Source organism: Egretta garzetta, unplaced genomic scaffold (genome assembly GCF_000687185.1).
Source record: "Egretta garzetta isolate BGI_Z169 unplaced genomic scaffold, ASM68718v1 scaffold120, whole genome shotgun sequence".
Classification (NCBI taxonomy): Eukaryota; Metazoa; Chordata; class Aves; order Pelecaniformes; family Ardeidae; genus Egretta; species Egretta garzetta.
Window position 1 is genome coordinate 1257829 of NW_009258270.1, and position 20272 is coordinate 1278100.

Sequence of the window (20272 nt, forward strand, 5' to 3'; positions counted from 1 at the left end):
TTTTAAAAAAAAAAAAAAAAAGCAAAAAAAACCCAAGAAAAAAAAAAAAAAACCCCCCCCAAAAAAAAAGCCCCCCCAACCCCCCCCCCCAATCTTAATTCCATTTCAGATATGGAATTCCTTCCAGATTTTAAGGCTAGGAATAAGCCTAAGGTTCCATGCCTTAGTTTGCTTTCCTCTTCTGTAATAAATCATGATAGAGCGAGTGGTGGGTAGCAATCAGGATGGCAATGTATCGCATGACACCCAGTTTCATAAACTCACATAGAGTTTGTGGTTTGGTTTTGGTTTTCTATTCATTTTGAAAGTATGGACCAAGTATTGTTTAGCATTTGGCGTCTCTCTTGTCCATGGTAAGCTCTCTGGTTTTTTTCATAGAGCTTCTTCACTTTTCCAGTAATGATTCAAACCCCTTTATATTAAATATTGTATGTGTTTTACTTTTTCATTTCATGTACTTAAATACAGTTGTTCTACTTCTTAAAGTAGAATAGAAGCTATCTTCAAATTTTTATTTTTACAACTGTTCATTAGATTTGGAGAAGCTCTGGGGTTTAAACACACTTGGGATTACGATTTTTTTTTTTAAGCACTTCTCAATTAAATTCATTTTTTTTCTGGCAAAAACTTCAAAGAGTACATGCGTTAATAGGCAGATGGAAGTGATGAACTGTTATGAGTGGAAATGGGAAATGACCAGAGACTTAGGATTTACTCTCGAGGTCTGATGAGGAGGCTAATACTTTGTATTAGCATACGTTGTTTATAGGGAGAAATCTGAAATTCCAGCTTGAATTATTTAGAGTTGAATGTCCAAGGAGAGATTGAATATGTGTAAAAGGTAGGAAAGAATGTGGTGCAAGCCATGGGAAGAATTTTCATGTGAAGAGCAAATTCTTTTCAGAACAAAAAGTCATTATTGCTTCTTTCTTCAGCTGCCAAAGGGTATAAATTTTCTCTTGAATGCCTTGTGTAGATGACATTCATATTTTTGTTTTTAAAAAGTATCTGTGTGTCAATTCACTTAAATATTTTAGTGTGTGTATGTCTCCCACTCCACACGTGTATATATACACACACATCCCTTCCCAAGGAAGTAAGTGATAATAACAAAGCTGGGCTTCCTTTTGGAGGCTGATAAAGCAACTGAAAGTAATTTTGCCCTTAAGTCTGTTCAGAACATTGAGCCTACTTCTCTTAAGCAAACTTTCTTTGTTGTGTGGCTTGAAAATATTTATCCATTTGAAGTAAACTTTGAAAATGCAGGGTTTCCTTCGTCTTGTTCTCTTAAACAAAAAGTGCTGATGGCTTGTTGAAGCCTTAGAATGATATTGAAACTTTATGAGAAGGTCCAAAACAAATGGATGCTATCTTGAGAGAGAGGTTCAATTTGGTAATTATCTTGTGTCAAAGTGCTGAGTGTTTTGAAGAATAATGTAAAACTTGAAGCACTGTACATTTTGGTCACAGGCAGCGTCCCTTCCTGTAATCTAAATAAAAGTTATTGTATCATTCTGAAGAACAAAGCTAAGACTTGTTCTCTTAAACTGAGCATTTTATTCAAGTTTAACTGAAGTAAAATTTTGTACCCTAAACTCTTCAACCCCAAATAGTTTTCCTTCAGAGCTAAAGCCACAGCTTCAACATGTAGATGTGGTTGTCGCTTTTGTATCTGCTATGGGTTTTATGTATTATACATATTGATGAGTATATTCATGCTACTCCTGTGTTTGATAATGTAAAAGGAAAAAAAAAAACCCCTACTCTTCACCAAACCTGAAATAAAAAGTGTATTCTGCTATTGACATCCTGAAGCAAAATCTGTTTACCAAATGTATTTATAAAAGTTACTTGGGCTTTTAACAAACCTTATAATCCTAGGTGTGGTACTGCATTGAAGACTTAGATGTTGATTGTGCTTTTTTTAAAAATAAAAGTCTGAATCAATTCTTCTGCTCTTTTATTCAGAATTGTGGCTGAAGATACTGTTCTTTGTTTTTTAGAAATCGAGCGATAGCAGATTACCTTCGTTCTAATGGCTATGAAGAGGCCTATTCGGTTTTTAAAAAGGAAGCTGAGTTAGATGTGGTGAGTTCAAACAAGATTCTTAATCTGTATTTTAAGTAAAAAGTTAATAATTTTATGGCATATGCATCCATTCTGAACATGTGTATCTATTATGTACCTATTAGCTCATGTAGTTTCAGAACTGGAAGTGATAAACTCGTACAGCTTATTGCCTTGCCATAAAATTAAAAAATAATAATTTGATGACGTGGCAGTTTCTGAGGAAAACTTACCTTTATCTTCAGCTAGTAACTTAGGCATGTTCTTTAATCTTTTTTTTTTTTTTTTTTTTTTGCCTAGCTACCACTCATCTATACAATGCTGAGTTTTTCCTGTAATGACCTTTTAAGGATCCAGGTCCTGAGAGGACCTAGATACTTCAAGATGAAATGTGCTAGAAAACAAAGCTAACAAAAGGCAATGTCAATGTATAAAAAAAGTGATAGAAGATGGTATAAAAGCAAACAAACAAAAATCCAAACAAAAAAAAAGACGTGGCCCTTCACTGGACTCACTCCAGCAACTTCATGTAGGACGAGAGCATCTCTCATATGGGGAGAGGCTGAGAGCTGGCACTGTTTAGCCTGGAGAAGAGGAGGCATAGTGGGATCTTATTGTTTATAAATATCTGATGGGAGAGTGTGAAGATGGCAGAGCTAGACTCTTTCAGTGCTGCTAGTGACAGGACGAGAACGAGCGGGCAGAAATTGAAACACAGGAAATTCCATCTGAAAATAATGGAAAACTTTTTTTTATGGTGAGAGCAATTGAACACTGGAATAGGTTGCCCAGAGAGGTTGTGGAGTCTGTCCCTAGAGATATTCAAAAACTCACTGGCCACAGTCCTGGGCAGTCTGCTCTAGCTGACCTTGCTTTGACCAGGACTTCATGATCTCAGGAGGTCCTTTCTAAACTGAACTGTTCTGTGCTTAATACTCAAAAGAATGTGTCTTATTTTAACACGTTTAATTTCTGTTTCCTGCTGTTGTGTTCATCCCTCCCTGTAACTCATTTCCTTAACTGTGCTTATTCTTATCACGGAATTCTGCATAAAAGCATAAACTTTCTGCAGTACAAAATTAGAAAACTGAAGACTCTTCTCTTGTAACCAGATTTGAAATGGTATAAGACTATGCAGCTTTGGAGGCTGACTTCACAGGGTAATGTTTAAGAAACAGGAAGACAAAACAGGATTGCTGTTGTCCTCTCCTTTATCATACAAAACAAGTGGTAGAAGTCTATTTTGTGATTGGAATTGGGTTAGTAGTTAAATCATTGCCTGAAACTGTTGCATACCAGTTGGTTAACTGTATGGTAGGAGGGCAAGCCTAAATTGTCAATATCAGTTGATCAGCTCTGTTAAGAAACTGTTTTGTTAGACTGTACGGATGCTAGTGACTTAGACCAGTCATTTCTCGCAACTTTATTCTGTTGATTTGCCTTTGTGACAGATGATTCTTGGTATAACTTCTAAACTTTCCACTTAGTAGCATAGGAGGTGTGCGTTTTGTCTAAGTTTAAGTTTCTCTGGAGACACCTGGATTGAGTAGTAAACTTCTGTGTGCTGACTTTTGATAAATCCTTGCCTTTTCTCCATTATAAATTTTGCATTGTTGGGTTTTTTTTGGTTGTTTTGTTTTGTTTTTTTCCCCAAAATGCTTGGTTCAAGTTTGACTTCATTTCTCCAATCTCCTTCCAGTATCTAATAAATAAGTAGAAATTACAAATTGCAATACCATACTTATAATTGAAAATCCTAATACCATTCCCATATCTGCTTTATCTATCAACCTAATTAAGTCTTCTCTTCCCAAAGGTTAAAAAGGCAATCTAAATAGGCTAGATGGTCCTGAGGGAAATAGAAAATGCAGTTGCTAGAAGTTCCACATGACTTTTTTTGCAAGAAAATCTGAATTGGATAGAACTATACTACAATGACGAAAAAAAAGCAGAAATTATTTCAGTAAATTAGAAGGATTCAGGTGTAGTTCCACAAAGAGGGATTTCATTTTTTTAAATGATTATTCCTGCAGATAACTCCACCTTTTACAAGTGCCCCAGAAGTGGTAGGTTAATGTCTGGTCTCTGACTGAGGTAGCCAGTCCTCAGAGCTTTTATGGAGTAAGCCATGACATTGTTATTTTCCCCATGCCTTTGTTAATCTAATTTAGAGTTATTCTAGTACAAGATTGTCATTTTGTACGTGGAAAGAAAGTGTGCAGCATTTAATTACTCTTCTGTGCCTCTGATGATGATTGTTTTTCTGTGTTGCTTTTCTTCCCCTTTCTTGTGTCAATAGGTATGAGGAAAAAAAAAAAGAAGAGTAATCCTCTGGCTCATTATAATAACATCAGCTATTCATTGTTGCTCCTCAGCTATTCCTTAGAGTCCAAAGGAGAAAAATATTTAGTGGAAGAATATTATTCTTTGTTAAAGTTTCATTAGAGTTGTAAAATCAGTGTTGATTTCTGCAGTAGCTGAGGTGGTATTCAGTGGGGTAGGTGTAGTAGTCTGCTTTCTGCTTCAGTTACTGAAGATGCAGGGAGAGTGTACTTAAAGCTTGTCTCTGAGAAGGTAGCACAAAATAATGCAAGATTATGGTGGTGATTTCAGGTTAACTATAATCAAGTTAAAAAAAAAAATCAGAGTTCATTTGAGCTAACTGGTTTACAAGTGAGATAGGGTATGTGTAATCCTACTCTGATAGCTGGCTGCCGCTTTCCAACAGTGTGTGCTTCCAGGAGAGGAAAAGTGTGTTGTGCTAACAAGTAACAGTGCTAGCAGAGTCTGAGTTCTGAAGGTAGGAGTTCATTAGTTCCTGACGCCATAGTTGGTGGGCATGAAAAAGGAGGCTATCTTTGAGAAACTAGTTCCCAGTTCTATAGATCTTGGTCCTTGCAGTCAATGCATGCTGCCTGCTGTTGTTTTTTATAAGACTTAGTTGGGCAGAGGGATGGAGGGAATCTTGTGACAGGTATGACACAACATTCTCAGATATGCAGAGCACTTAAAAAGCTTTCAAGTAATGAAGACAGAAAACAGCGTAGGTAACAACTTAGTCTTAGTTTTTTGATTTTATTTGCAGAATCTAACATCATTAATCTGTACTCTGCAGTATTTTAATTAAAAATTGTATTTTAAAATGTTTTGGTCTCTTCTGTGTATGTAAATTTGTAGCTATTATAATTTGAAGTGTGGTTGTTCTGTTTAACTAGTAAAACTGATGATAGTCTTTTGCTTGAATTTCTGTGGTCGAGATGGTATTAAAATGAGCTGTTTCTGTTGCCTTTGAAGAAACACAGGCTTTAGAACTAGGATTTATTAATTTATTTAAATGCTTCTCCTCAGAATGAAGAGTTAGATAAGAAGTATGCTGGACTTCTGGAAAAAAAATGGACATCTGTTATAAGATTACAAAAGAAGGTAAATAGAGGTCTGATGGATTTATTTGTATAAAAAGCTATGACTGAAATCAAACATTCATCACTGGACAGAATGTTACGTATTTTCCTTGTCAGACAAATGCAAGGTTTAGAAGGTGATGCCTCAAAGATGAATTTTGAGGACTTGAGTAGGGAAAATAGCTAAGTCCATGTTGTAGAAAATGTTTTGTCTATCTCTGGGCTAGCAGAGGCATCATCTCAGTTTCTTTATAAAAATTTCTTGACTTCAATTTATGGATTGCATGTGCAATTTCTGAAGCTGGAAATGAAAGAGGTGCCTTAAGGCAGTTTGTGAGTGGAGAGATTGAATAGCTGTCTCCAGAAGGCTTAACTGGTTTAGAAAGAAGGTAAAAAACCTGTGCTGCCAGTTGTCTTTGGCCATTACATTAAAGGGAAGAAACCATTAACTCCAGTGTGTTAGAGCAAGTGATTCTACTGCAAGTGGACAGTAAAAAACACTTTTTAGTAATGCTTCAATGGTTTAGAGTGTATTAAAAGCTTAAAAAAACCCTAAAACTGTGCTAACAATAAAGACCTATCTATTGTAAAGGTTAATATATCTAGGATTTGATTACACCTTCAGTTTCTCTGCTGTTGGTTAACATGCGTGCTGCCACAGGGATACAGAAAATTATTGCAGTAGCAGCATTCCTTTTTGTTAACACAGCCTCCTTCAATAGTTTGTCAAAATAGTAGCTCAAATGTATTTGTACAGTATTTGAGTGAATGTGATTTTGTAGGTTTTTTCCTGTCAAAATATTTGGGAAGTTGGAGAATAAATGATTAATGATTAAATTATTAAAGAATAAACAATAAATTATAAACTTAGGCTTGATTTTTAGAAGTACCAACACTATATTGAATGTTGGTAATCAGTTCGGGTCCATGCAGTCTTTGCTTTACTATGAGTTTGGGAGCCAGTTGGTATTTGGATTATTAATGAATGAAGGTGAATCTTGGTATAAAACTAGAAATGAATGGTCTCTTCTATAATTCATAAACTTAGGTAATGGAATTAGAATCAAAGCTGAATGAAGCTAAGGAAGAATTTACATCAGGTGGACCTCTTGGTCAGAAACGAGACCCTAAAGAGTGGATTCCTCGTCCTCCAGAGAAGTATGCGTTGAGTGGACACAGGAGTCCTGTCACTCGAGTAATTTTCCATCCAGTTTTCAGTGTTATGGTTTCTGCTTCAGAGGATGCCACAATAAAGGTACGTGTTTGCTCCAGAAAATTAAACTAAGCGAGTCAGGACATGTAATATGTAACATCAGTACTTCAAACTGGAAGTATGATTGTTTCAGATTCTGCTTTAGCTTCGGTAGGGACAGTTCTTTCTATTACGATGTCCTATGTAATCTACAAATGTTAGTTTTATGCTGGTCCAATTAGTATCTTCAAGAGTACTTTACTATCCTTTGACTTGAGGAAAAAACAATTAAGCTAATGTGGATTTAGACATTGAAGAAATAGATAAAGGATCAGTGGGGAAGAACGCATTTTGACTGCTCAGTGGAGGAGGAGTGGCATAGCGTATAGTGTCAAGATGAGAGGGAGGAAGACAGTTGCCTCAAGTCATCTAAAGTGATTATTTTTAAAGCTGAGTTAAAGTGGTTATGCAGCTGTATTCTTAACTGAAAATCAGTTCTTCCCATTTATTTTAAATGGGACACGCAAGTCCTGTGAAGTCCCCATGACTTCAGTAACTTTAAATGGTCTTCATAAGCCTTTATTGCAGTGTACAGTGGTGTGAAGAGATTTGTTGTAGTAGGCAAGTAGTTTCTCATTTTAGCATCCAATAAAGACATGATTGTGCATTTTGTTGTTGTTCGAACGTCACAGTTTAAGGGAATTATCCCGATAAAGGACACTTCTCATTGTTCTGTGCTGTTTTGAAAACTATTTGGAAAAGAGCTTTTTGAAAAATGTTGAGTAGCACGTTAAACAGCCTGCTCAAAAATGCAAGTTGTTCTAATGGCAGTTACCTGTTGGAGAAGATTAAAATAAAAAATGTCAACCATACCTTGTTCAAGAAAAGCTTTAACCTGTTCTTGTTTCTGCAGCTGACTTCAACATAGAGGACAGGTGTTGGTTTGGTCTTTTTTTCAAGCAGACAGGGCCAGCTTGAAACAGTGACAGCTCTGTGTTTGTTAGATGTTATCGAGGAGCCTAATTAGCTTTGAGTTTGCTCCCTCTTATGGATACACTGGCTGAACTTCCTTATTCTTAAAGTCAAGTTGTATAGCTTAATTTATGACTGTTGCATTCCCAGTGATTGCAGTCTATTTGGGTGATGGATTTTATTGTTGGGTGTGTTTTGGTGGGGTTTTTTTTGTTGTTCTGGTTTGTTTTGTTTTGGTTTTTTTTGTTTAGGATATAATTTAAAATGAAATGTCTAATTTTGTGCTTGAGACACAAAATCTGTAGGAGCTTGTTTTGTTTCAAAGGCTTTTGTTTGCGGTTAGATGATAGAGGACTGACTTAATTAGGAGGTGAGAATGGGGACTTCACGCTATCTTGCAGTTATTAACTGCAAATGTTTATGTAATCTCTTATAAATTCTGTAATCTACTAATGTATGCATATCAGACTCTTCAGAGGGGTTTGGATTATTATCCCTAAACCGGTGCTTTCTGAATGTTGCTCTTCAGTACGCAGAATATTTGTTATTTGGTTCTGAAGCAGCAAGTAAATTCTGGAGCCACAGTAATGGTTGGAAAAGGGGCGAGGGGTACTGCTGGATTTAGGATTGCTGGATTGCAAAGGGATGGAGAAAAAAACAGTCTTTACAAAGTGCATTTGTTCTGTCAATGTTTTCTAAATGGATCATCTTTATTTTTAAGGGTATAGGGTGTTAAGACTTTTAGCTACAATGGAACTTATTTTCCTGCTGTGTTTATAATGCTTTAAGTTAGCTCAAAAACAGTTTTCAAGATGCATGAATTCAGTTAATTTATAAGTAACAATCATCTAAAAATAATGTTTATTTTTCTATGCTGTTAGGCTTTTTAGGGCTGTCTTACTTTCTCTTGCTCAATTAATCATTGAGTAAGGTGCCAGACTGGCCTGCAGAGTGCAAATGTAAGGCTGGAGAATACAAAGAGTAATAGGTTGCTGTTAACAGATTTTCTGTTCACTTGTCAGGTGTGGGATTATGAGACGGGAGACTTTGAACGAACCCTTAAGGGGCATACAGACTCTGTGCAAGATATTTCCTTTGACCACACTGGCAAACTATTGGCCTCCTGTTCTGCTGATATGACCATTAAGCTATGGGATTTCCAGGGCTTTGAATGCATCAGAACTATGCATGGTAAGGTATAAAGGGAATTGATTTAGTCTGTAAAGTGAAAAGACTTTTTTTTTTTTTTTTTTTTTAATCCAGGAAAACTGCTGATGTAGAGAGGGGTTATAAACCAGAGTATTGTCCAAAAGAGAGGGGGATATTTTGATGCCTTGAGTGCTCTGTAAATAAGGTATATGTTTAGTGTCCTTGAAATGAAATAGCATCTCAAATCTGCTATGCATGATGCTGTGGGAAGCATCCCATAATGGTATTGAAATGAAATGGCAGTTAGAGGGGCTTAGCACTAAAAATTAAATGCTTACTAGAAAACAAAACTCTGCCTTGAAATCAGTAAAAAATCACCTTCTTCACCCCTCTATTTCCCTGATGTACTGCTTCAAGGGAGGAAGCAATTAGTGCAAAAGGTGTTCTGTACATACTGTGCAGGCTTCTGCTTTCACGTTCTTCTGATTTCAAGGGAACATGCCTTTAGCATTAGGCTCAAGAGCCATAGGAAAAAATGGAGAAGCAAAACAACCACAACTGTAAGGTTTCCAATACTGACAGCAGCTATTTATTTCACAGTCTTGATGTAAAAGTGTTTTTATGCTGCTGCTTGTCTTGCTTTTATATCTTCTTGTGGAAGTGGTGAGTAAGAATATAGAATGTTTGAGACTTAGGAAAATAAACACACACACATATATGCCAAAGAAAACAAAGCTGTTGACTTTTATGCATACAGCTCTTTAAATGCCACAGAACAGTACTGTAGAGCAAGAACAGATGTTGCAGCTGGCTGATAGCAAGGAAATAAAGTAGTGCTACAGAGCAGGGTTTTTTGGTCTTTAAAGGTTTCTATATGAACACACCTGTGGTATGTGTATTTTTATGAACTGGATGTTGTAACATGAGGGTGGGTGAGCTAGCTTCATGCCAGTTACATCCCTTTAAGTCAATTTCAAGGAAAAAGAAATAAATATTTTCAGTGAGGAGTTAACAAAGTACCATACTCGCACTGAAACTGGTATTCTCTGACACTTCAGATATCTGATCGCTGGTGTGATTGCTTTTTAGTAGGAGTTCACCAGGGGCTCTAAGTTCTTGGTGGAAAAAATGGAAATGAAAATTGTGAAGTTGTACATCGTAGGTGCATGGCTTGCAAGATGCAATGCAGCTGCCAATAAAAGAAGAAAAAGTAACTTACTAGTGAACTAAACTGGCTATAACTCTCTGGAAAAAAGAGCACCAGATCTCCAGATGAAAAAAAGGAAGCTGTTTAATGCCTCTAATCTGTTGAGAAATTATATATACTCTAAACTACAAATCTCAGAAGATTAATTTCTAATCCTGACAACTTAAATAGGCGCAATTGTAGTGCTTCAAGACAAGTGCATGAATTATATACAACTGTTATAGTCAAGCTTGTACACTGGATTTGTAAAAAAACAAACCAACCAACCAAAAAAAACCCAACCAACCAAAAAACGCCTACCTAACAGCTTGTTCTGGGTAGTACTAAAATTTCAAAGCAGTTAATTCTAATGTTTGCCACTTTGGGAAGCTTAAGTTCCAATTTTTTGTAAAACTGGAAACAAACAGTCTTTACAGAGTGTGTTACCTCCCTTTGTATGTCAAGTCCCCTTGCTTGTGGGATGAGTAAAGTCAAGAGCTGAAACCGCATACACGAGGTCATAAGGAGTTTGTGTTAAGGAAATGATCCAGATGCTTCTTCCTGACTTGGCTGATCATCTTCCTGTCAGATCTCTCAGCAGTAGTAGAGGTGCCGTCATGTGTATGCAGTTGGTTCGTTCTTGAGTCAATGCAGTGCAGCATTTTATTAAAACCTAGTATCAGATGTCTGGAAACATGCAGTCTTTTAGCATCAAGCTTCGGCAGTGAGGTTGGGCATGTTTCTCACCAAAGACCTGTTCTCCTTTTAAACCTCTTCTGCATAGTGCATCAGCATACTGCAATCAGATCCAACTGATAATTTTAAAGACAGTTACAGTAGCAGCTCTCTCTTCTAAACTCCTGGCTTTTGTAACTGTGTAGAAGTGTTGCTTGCAGCGGTGAGGGTCTGGTTTTAAAACATCTTAAAGAAATTTTGGAAACAGTTTTAAAGGTATTCAATGTCTGGACTGTGTGGATTCTAAAAATATAAATTACTATCTCTTAAAACCTCAAGTTTACATGTAAAGATTATTCCATAAAACATGTACTGCTGCTGTAGCTGCTTGCCCAAGATAAATGAATAGCAAGTCCTGTGTGCTCTGTAGAAGCTATTACAGTACCACTTAATAAAGATTCTATTTTGGTTTTAGGTCATGATCATAATGTTTCTTCAGTAGCCATCATGCCCAATGGAGATCATATAGTTTCTGCTTCAAGGGATAAAACTATCAAAATGTGGGAAGTCCAAACAGGGTAAGTGCACTTCTGGCTAAACATCAGCACATAACAAAAGAAGCATAAACCACTGTGTATGGGAAATGGGCCACATAAATCTTGAATGTCAGCAAACATTATTTGAATTGAGGTATGATATTGTGCCCTTTAGAGTAATTCACTTAAGCATTCTGCCTTAAATCATTAAGTACAGGGGTTTAGGGTTTAGTAGCGACTAATTAAAACTAACTGGCTGTATCTTTCTGGGAGCTGTGAGGGTAGAACACCGTAACTCAGGATCAGGTAGGTGTATAAATTTAGTGGTTAACCACAAGTTTAAAGGGAGCATGAGAGGAGGGAGGAGAAATCTGTTACCTTTCTTGACACAGATCAAGCTGTCTCCTCCCCTTTTGTTTTGTATTGGGGTTGGGTTTTTTGGGTGTGAGGGTTTTTGTTTGTTGTTGCTTAGGGGCTTTTTGCCTTACTGTTTCATTCATCAGTTGTCTCTTTAATCCATCCATTTGCTAAAGTGATAGGTGAAGGCTATCTGAATGACCTGTAAACCTCTACTTGTTCTTAAAATACCTATTTAATGCAAGCTGTCATGTCAACTTCCTTTTTATTTCCCCAAGCTTCCAGCCTTCTACCTTAACAAGGGTTTGCCAGTTCTTAGCTGTCGCTTCTTTCTCATGTCAACTTCCTATCCATCAACTGCTTTATGGCCTTGTACATCATCATCCAGGAGGGACACGTGCATGCTAAAATACTGTATCTTCGCTTCTAAGACTAGGTCAAGCGTCCTTAAATTTCAAAGGCATGTGCCATGGTTTTATTGCAATGTTAATTGAGTCATGCTCTATTTCTCTTTTTTGAACAGTTACTGTGTGAAGACTTTCATGGGTCACAGAGAATGGGTGCGCATGGTTCGGCCTAACCAGGATGGCACCTTAATTGCCAGTTGTTCTAATGACCAGACAGTGCGTGTTTGGGTGGTAGCAACAAAGGAATGCAAAGCTGAGCTCCGAGAACATGAGCATGTGGTAGAATGCATTTCCTGGGCTCCTGAGAGCTCGTACTCCACCATATCAGAAGCTACGGGATCAGAGGTAATGTTTCCCCTGCTAATAAATAAGGACATACAGTAAGGTTTTTGACTATGCTCTATATAGAACTTGCTGGATAGTACTTACAACAACTGAGCTTTGTTCTCAAAGTGCTTGGCACATGTAGCAGGTGTATGAATATTTTTTGCTGAGTATACTTGGTGTACTGTTAATCCCCCATCTTGGCTTCATAGGCTCTGTGCTTTTGTGTTTTTTAACAGTAGGACCTAGCTTTGCACTAATGGAAGTGAACTTTGGTGAGATGCTCTATTTCTGAGAAGGTTGAGACTGCAGCTGCTTTCACGTGTTTCAGCAAAGAAATGTGGAAGGCAGCTTATCTGGCATAACGTGAAGATGATAAGGATGCTCAGCAGTTGAAAGGTGTGGGGGGAAGTAGCGAGTCAGGAATGCAGAAATGAAGCTGCCTTGGGTGTATTGCGCTGGAGTTAAGCTTTGACCGCTATGTCCTGGTGTACAAAGTTAATGATATGAGAAAGCATTCTTTAACAAAAATAAATCCCCATTTGTGTGATCGTAGATACATCTTCTCTGGTTGGGTTGCTTAATCTTCTTCAAGAAAGGCTTACTAAAGGTCAGCAACAATTTTCTTTTAAGGATGACAAAGTGTAGAAGAAATGAACTAGAAATTAACTCCCAGTTTCCAGTTAAAAAAAAAAAAAACCCAAGCATTTCTGCCTTGTCCTCTTCCTCAAAAAGGACACAAATACCCGAGGGGAAAAGTAGATACACTGAAGATGGGGACTTGCCTAATGATGGATTTTACAGATTATTTCGGTCACATTTTACTTGCATCCTTAAAAGATCCTTATAATCTTTTTAATTAAAAGTAATTAAGACTAAATTCCAAATGTTCACTTCCTCCTGCAGTGGTAACATCTGAAGTGGTGTCTCCCCTGCCCTCTGCTGGTCTGATCAGCTGTATACATCACATTAGCGCTTAGCTTTGCGCGAGCAGCAAGTTAATGTTAACTTCACAGTTAAACCACTTCAGGTTCTGAGAACTAAGTCTTTCTCTCGTACTTTGCATGATTACAATTAGCAATAAGTTCAGAGTAGGAACTTCTCAAAAATTCTTAAGCTTGCTTCGTTACTTTTTATGACGAATGAGAACACCAAGGTATGTCTGAACTTCGTACCCTTTTGTCCTGAGATGTCTCACTCCACTTGAACTGTGTCTACTATTAACAGAGGATGTCTTGCGGTAGGCAAGTGTGGATTCAAAGTAATATTTGGCTTGGTGCATCAGCAGGACATAGAGCTGTTTCTTTTAACAGATTGTTTAATTCCTTTCTTTTTTGTTTATTTCTCCTAGTGTTAGCAACAAAATGCCTGCGACTCTCAGCTTTGGCATTGTGCATTTATTAGCTGTAAGCTGTCGTAAGATCTAATTTTGCTACTAAGAACTAGCGCTCAGAAGGGATCTGCTTCTTCCCTCATTCCCCTTCTGCCCCATATATTCCATAACTTAAAACATAATTTTCTGTAGACTAAGAAGAGTGGCAAGCCTGGGCCTTTTCTGCTGTCTGGATCCAGAGACAAGACCATTAAGATGTGGGACATTAGCACTGGCATGTGCCTTATGACACTTGTAAGTCCATTGGTGTTTTTCTGGTGGTCATAGCTGCATATGTAAAACCAGTTCTAATGGAATGACTTGTCTTACGTGTGTGTTTTCAAGACAAGCCAGAATTACTGAAATAAGACAAACACTGGCAATAGCTTTAATGGCTAGATATTTCCAATCTTGTCATTGCTAAGAAATACTAAGAATCTCAAAGTACATAGTACAAATGCAGGAGTTTGTGATGAGTAGCTTAGTTTGTCTACAGAAATGCCGATAATCATCTGAATTTGGCTGCCTGTAAAATGTCATGTTCTTTCAGTGCATTTGTGGGCTGCTGTTTTCCAGCCTGTACTCAGGCTGGACCGATGTTGGTGCTGGAGGTGGGGAGCAGAATCAGTGCAGATCACATGAGGGCTTCTGTTTGTTTGCCTTCAAGGACAGGAACTCACATTGTTGGTAGTGCTGATACAGATGTAATAATAGAAACTGAAGATAAACTCTGAGTTCTAATAGGTTTTAGAAAGGTAAATGCTATCCCTTGCAGCGACAGGGCCAGGAGTCGCTCAGTTTGCCATAGCATAAACTGTAGCATGTTTCACCTTAAACATGCACCTTCTCACTGACTTCTCCTTATGCACAAGGTGGGCCATGATAACTGGGTACGTGGCGTTCTGTTCCATTCTGGGGGAAAATTTATTTTGAGCTGTGCTGATGACAAGACTCTACGTGTCTGGGACTTCAAGAACAAACGATGCATGAAAACCCTCAATGCGCACGAACACTTTGTTACCTCTTTGGGTATGTATTGTTCTACAGCGCTTACTGCAAAGTACAGAGCCAGAAATACAGATTTTACTACATCTTCACCAGCTGAAGTTGAGCACTGAGCTAGGCATTCATGTTTTGGATTCCAGTGAAGTTTTGTGCTATGTGTATTTTAATCAAATAAGGACAGATACGAATTTTGAGTGTGGTGGATTTTTCCACTTCTGTTGCCAGTGTTGCACGCTGGACAAAGACGTTAACTGCCAGGGTGTTCTGGAACCTTTCACCACTGAGTATGTAGGCATTTGGGGAGTGCTGTGTTGTAAATGCTTGCCCAGCAAAGAAAAAAGGGATGGGAGCAAAATGGCCAGAAAAAATATACTTTGAATTCCTGGGCATAACATGCACCTTCTCACTGACTTCTCCTTATGCACAAGGTGGGCCATGATAACTGGGTACGTGGCGTTCTGTTCCATTCTGGGGGAAAATTTATTTTGAGCTGTGCTGATGACAAGACTCTACGTGTCTGGGACTTCAAGAACAAACGATGCATGAAAACCCTCAATGCGCACGAACACTTTGTTACCTCTTTGGGTATGTATTGTTCTACAGCGCTTACTGCAAAGTACAGAGCCAGAAATACAGATTTTACTACATCTTCACCAGCTGAAGTTGAGCACTGAGCTAGGCATTCATGTTTTGGATTCCAGTGAAGTTTTGTGCTATGTGTATTTTAATCAAATAAGGACAGATACGAATTTTGAGTGTGGTGGATTTTTCCACTTCTGTTGCCAGTGTTGCACGCTGGACAAAGACGTTAACTGCCAGGGTGTTCTGGAACCTTTCACCACTGAGTATGTAGGCATTTGGGGAGTGCTGTGTTGTAAATGCTTGCCCAGCAAAGAAAAAAGGGATGGGAGCAAAATGGCCAGAAAAAATATACTTTGAATTCCTGTGCATTCCTGGGTAGTATTACCAGATCTTGGTAGATGGTAGTTCCCCCCTGCCCTGGCAAAACCAAAACAAACAAACCCCTCCCTGCTCAACAAAGCTAGCTTTACGCTGGAATCTTCTGTATTCCTCTGGCAGTTTATAGCTGCTTCAGTAAAGCTGTGCGAGTCAGGTTAGCAGTGGACCCAGAATTGGCTGCTAAGGTTTCCTAATCAAACTTGCACATCTGTGGAAATGCAGGGTTTCTGCGCAGTGGGGCTCTTCGATTCCTCTTGGTTAAACTTCTCAGTGCTATCTGCTGACCCAGTCCAAAATTTGTTTGTATATATGAAATATTTTGGGATCTCCTGAGAGACAGCACACTTCGCATTCTTTAAATACTAGCTCACAGCAAAAAGAAAAAGTCAAGTTTCTTGACTTCTGATTCTTGAGTATCTCCTATGTAAATACATGAAGTTCCGTCCTCTGGTAGTATTCAAGGGTTTTATCAGTTCGAGACTCCTCTCTCATAACTTTATCTGGGTTTCTTTTCCACAAAAGCTGTATGACTGAACTGAAAGTAGGTTTTCACGCTTTACAAGATTGTAGCACAAGAGAATTTGCCTTCAGAACTACAGATGTGATGAGCTTTGAAAGTTAGCCTTTGAGCTGGTACCATTTTTTCAAAAAAGTAATGACATTCAGTGAAAGTGGAAAATAGGGAAGTTTTGGATTCATTCTTAACATAAGCTTTTCTTTCCTCACAGATTTCCACAAGACGGCACCGTATGTGGTTACTGGAAGTGTAGATCAAACAGTAAAAGTGTGGGAGTGCCGTTGATTGAATTCACATTTGACCCCTTTTTCCTCTGGATGCACTCAGATACCATGGTTACCCATTGAGCTCTGTTTAAATAAATATTGTCCTTTCATGTAAATTATTCTGGATGTAGATTGAGCTTATTAAATGTTACACACAAAGTATTCATGCATGGTGAATCCAAATTGTATACTGTAAATTTACATACGTTGTCTAGAAGTACCATAGGTTTAAGAACATGGGCTGGCATTGGTCACATCAGACCTAAGAAGGCAGAAGTTGGATAATTGAAATAGGGCACTTAACTGAATAGTTGACAGTGTCGTTCTATGTCGGATAATTATACCTGTTTTTCTTTCTGCTGTCTGTTGGTGCCTGAATTGGTGACCTCATTTGGGAAAAGTTTTGTAGGGCTCTTTCAGAAATGTGTATCTATGTAACATCACTTAAGTGTGCTTAATAAATCTTCTCTAAGAATACTAGATAATAAGGCTGCAATTCAGAATCTTCTGAACCTTATATGTAATTAATGGAAATTAATTAAACTCTGGAATATTTGTCATGAAACATTTGCCAAATCAACAGAATACACTTGTTTTGGCCTCCTATCACGCAAGGGTTGGTATATTTATATAACTAACTGTAAACCTGAAATAAGACAACAAATCTTAGTAGCAGCTGATGTGATAAATGTATTTATTTTTTATTTGGTCATTCAATGGTTAAGCTGTGCTGTTAAACTAAGTTTAAATGGTTTCTTTTGTTGTTGGGTTTTTTTTTTTTTTTTTTAATGCTAGACAAACTTCCAGGAGGAGTTGTCCATCCCACTAGAATTTAGTGATCTAATTTCCACTAGAGCTTCATCTCCCAAATGACCGCCATGGTACAACTTGCTGTTTGCTTTCAATGTTTGTTAGAGATGTGCAATTCCTACTACACACCAGTAGCAGAGTACGCGTCCCTCTGACTCGCTTGCAGGAGGTTGGGGTATACAAAGGTTTCATTAGTGCCTCCTTGGAAACCCTTTTGAAAATGAGGTTAAACTTACCTTGACAAGACAATGTGGCTTGGATTAAAACGTACCGTGGTTTGCGTATGGAGAAATACCTTGGGATACAGTATTGAGGTGCTTTAAAGAAAGCACTAAATACCTTGAGAATCAGATTATAGCGGCAGATACAGATCAATACAGGCTTCTACAAGAAAAACAAAACACCATCAACAAAACAAAAGCCCATCCGTGGGAATGATGCTATCAAGTGAACAGAAAACAAAACCAAATCTGATCAGCAAAACTAGCCCAGCTTGGTTATTAGTATTTATGTTGCTTGGTGTATACAATTTTTAATTTACATATCCCAGGAGTTACATATTTTGATCTGAAGTGAATGAAAATATTATAAAGTAGTATTTTAATCAGCATTTTTGTGACAAATTCCATTGTAGATAACTAAGAATTACAATACTTATCAAACTAACCAGGTCTTTTTAAAAATCCACTTTAAAATTTACAGTATAATGAAGTACCAGTCTGATGTTTTAACAGGTGAATTTGTGCTTCATTTTATTCATTTTTCTTTAATACATGGCTTTTAAAACTGTCCCTTTTAAAAATAAGAATCCTTGACCAACATAGGGTTGGCTGGAGGGTGTCCACACTAAAGCGGTGCGGGGCGCGGTGGTTCCTTTCCTGCCGTCACCCGCAGAAGGATCCATCCTGCGCCAAGGGGATGGGTTTCGGTATTGGGTCCTGGCGCGGGCTTGCCTCTGGGACGGGGTGGAGGAGACGGAGTTCTGATGTGGGGGTATTTCGGAGCCAGTTTAAGATTCAGGCTAATCTCTTAAATCCAGTGGTTTATGTAATTTTCAGTGTGTGTTTCTGCAGTTAAGCATGCACAAATAAAGTATTTTTTTTTGTTTGTTAGCTGCTTGGACTGGAAAAATTTGCTGCTTTTTTGTCCTATTTGAGAATTCCAGATACACAAGTAGTGCATCTTAAATCTCCTCAGTGCATCTGCAACTGTAAAGTAATAAATCTGTTTAATTCCTGATAGGACCTATAAACTTTATTTAAGTATAAAGTAAACCACACTCATGTACATAATTCATGAACATGAATGAGAAATTAAAGGTACCTATTAAGTGGAAGTTGTCTACTGCATTTTTTTCCCCTTAGCGTACGACTAGTTACAAGGACAAACAACTAAAGTTGTGTGAGCAGCACTAAATTCTTTGGGTGAAGGGCTCTGCTATGTCCTTCTGCAAGGCAGTTTGCAACCTTCTCCTTTAGTAAGCAGTGAATAATCTCAGGGATGGTCCTGAAGGGACCAAAAGTTAAAGCCCTGTTGAGACAAAAAGGCGAAGGCCGCGACACAGGAGTTGGGTGTTTGAGGGGTTCCTGCAGTGTCGCTCCGTGATACCGCAGCGTGGTGGGCTGCTTCCACTCTGTGAGGTTTTCTGCCAGCTAATCCTGTGCCTTTCCTGTGGTAATGAGTGAGGTTACTGGTTTGGGATTCCAAAATGAGTTCATTGGCGGGTTTAAGAGGTTCACTGCTGCTTTGTCACTGTCCTTACTTAAAATGGGCATCGCTTCAAAACCACCGATGGGTAGACTGTTACTGAACAGCCACTGCAGGCCTTTGGGCTCGGAACCCGCCAGCCGTTCCGGTGCTGCGCTGCCGTGACGTGCCCGGGGTGTCTGGGCTGCATTCGGAAAAGTGGCTTAGGCATAATCTGGGAGTTGGTGTTTTATAGCATCTTGCACTTTAGAAGATTAAAAAAAATACCCGTCCTGCTTTTGTGTATGGTGTGACCAATGATGTGCCCGGGGCACCAATTAAAAAGAAAGAAAGAAAAAAAAAAAAAACCAACCCCCCTAGTTGCTAGCGAGTTGTCCAGGGCTGCGGAGCGCTGTAGTGTTGGGGAGGCTTTGGCTGCAGCCCCCCCAGGCCCCTCTCCCCGTGCTGTCAGTACCCTGCTTCTGTTCTTGGTGAGCTGCCTGGTAATTCCGCTCTTAAATAGCTTTTGACTGGCGTGGAAGCTATTTAAAAGGAAAAGATGATCCTTTTGTTTTTGTAGACAGTGGTGGCTTGATAATCCTTTTAATGATTTGAATATTAAAAAAAACCCTGCTGCGTTGAGTGAAGGAGAAGCGCACTTAGAACGAGTTGTTCGCTGTCCGGCTGTACCGTCAGTACCCAGAGCCTTCTAGCAAGAATCCGCGCGTAAAACAAACTGGTAGGGGTGAAGGTTGGGAGCGGGGGGGCCGAGTGGGATTCGCAAGTCGCGACTGGGTTTAACTGGCCTTTTTATCTTTCCACTGTGTCCTGTAAGTAGCTGCTTCCCTGTCCTGCCCCTCCCTCAGGCTTCCCCGAGCTCATGCGGAAGAGGAGTTAGCGAAATCTTCACGTTTTAGAAGTCGATCCTGACATTGACATGAAGGCAAACGTCCAATTTTTTTCATAAGAACGATGTTAGAGGTTGCAATCGGAGACAACAGCTCCCAGGCTGTAGGAGTTACCTGAAGCTATTGACACAACTTAAAAGAGAAATCAGTAAAGGAATGTATATAATACTGCTCTGTGTTTTACAGTAAGATTTGTTGCTCTCAGACTGTGTAAAACAAAATTTATTCATGTTTTCTGCATATTAAAAAAATCTTATTGTACCAATTGGTAAACTATTAAATGCATATAAAACTAGATGTGGTTTTGTTTCTTTGGATGCAAGAATTAAAACTATTTTGAAAAAAGCTATTGGTGTTGCACCCTCCGGACTTTGCTCCCCACCTGCCTTTTACCGGGTTTTGGTTTAAACGGTGAAGCGTGTCAAGGCAATTGGTCAGGTTGGAGCAGCCAAAGGTTCGGCTGGCCGGCGGGGCGGGATTCG

General features: G+C 38.6%; 1 protein-coding gene across 2 annotated transcripts in view; it reads left to right on the top strand.

Annotated features, from left to right (window-relative positions):
* Positions 1-19167, top strand: part of PAFAH1B1 (platelet activating factor acetylhydrolase 1b regulatory subunit 1) — a 20155-nt gene extending 988 nt beyond the window's left edge. Inside the window, exons 2-10 of one of the 2 annotated variants that reach the window (XM_035889334.1) lie at positions 2004-2088; positions 5416-5490; positions 6517-6723; positions 8655-8823; positions 11118-11220; positions 12059-12287; positions 13792-13893; positions 14511-14667; positions 16332-19167. In XM_035889334.1, coding sequence (XP_035745227.1) covers positions 2004-2088; positions 5416-5490; positions 6517-6723; positions 8655-8823; positions 11118-11220; positions 12059-12287; positions 13792-13893; positions 14511-14667; positions 16332-16405 — 1201 coding nt within the window. In that variant the 3' untranslated portion in view covers positions 16406-19167. Of the gene's footprint in view, positions 1-2003; positions 2089-2528; positions 2825-5415; positions 5491-6516; positions 6724-8654; positions 8824-11117; positions 11221-12058; positions 12288-13791; positions 13894-14510; positions 14668-16331 lie in introns of those variants that run through there. The other variant, XM_035889340.1, reaches the window with a different exon arrangement.
* Positions 19168-20272: the final 1105 nt, after the last annotated feature.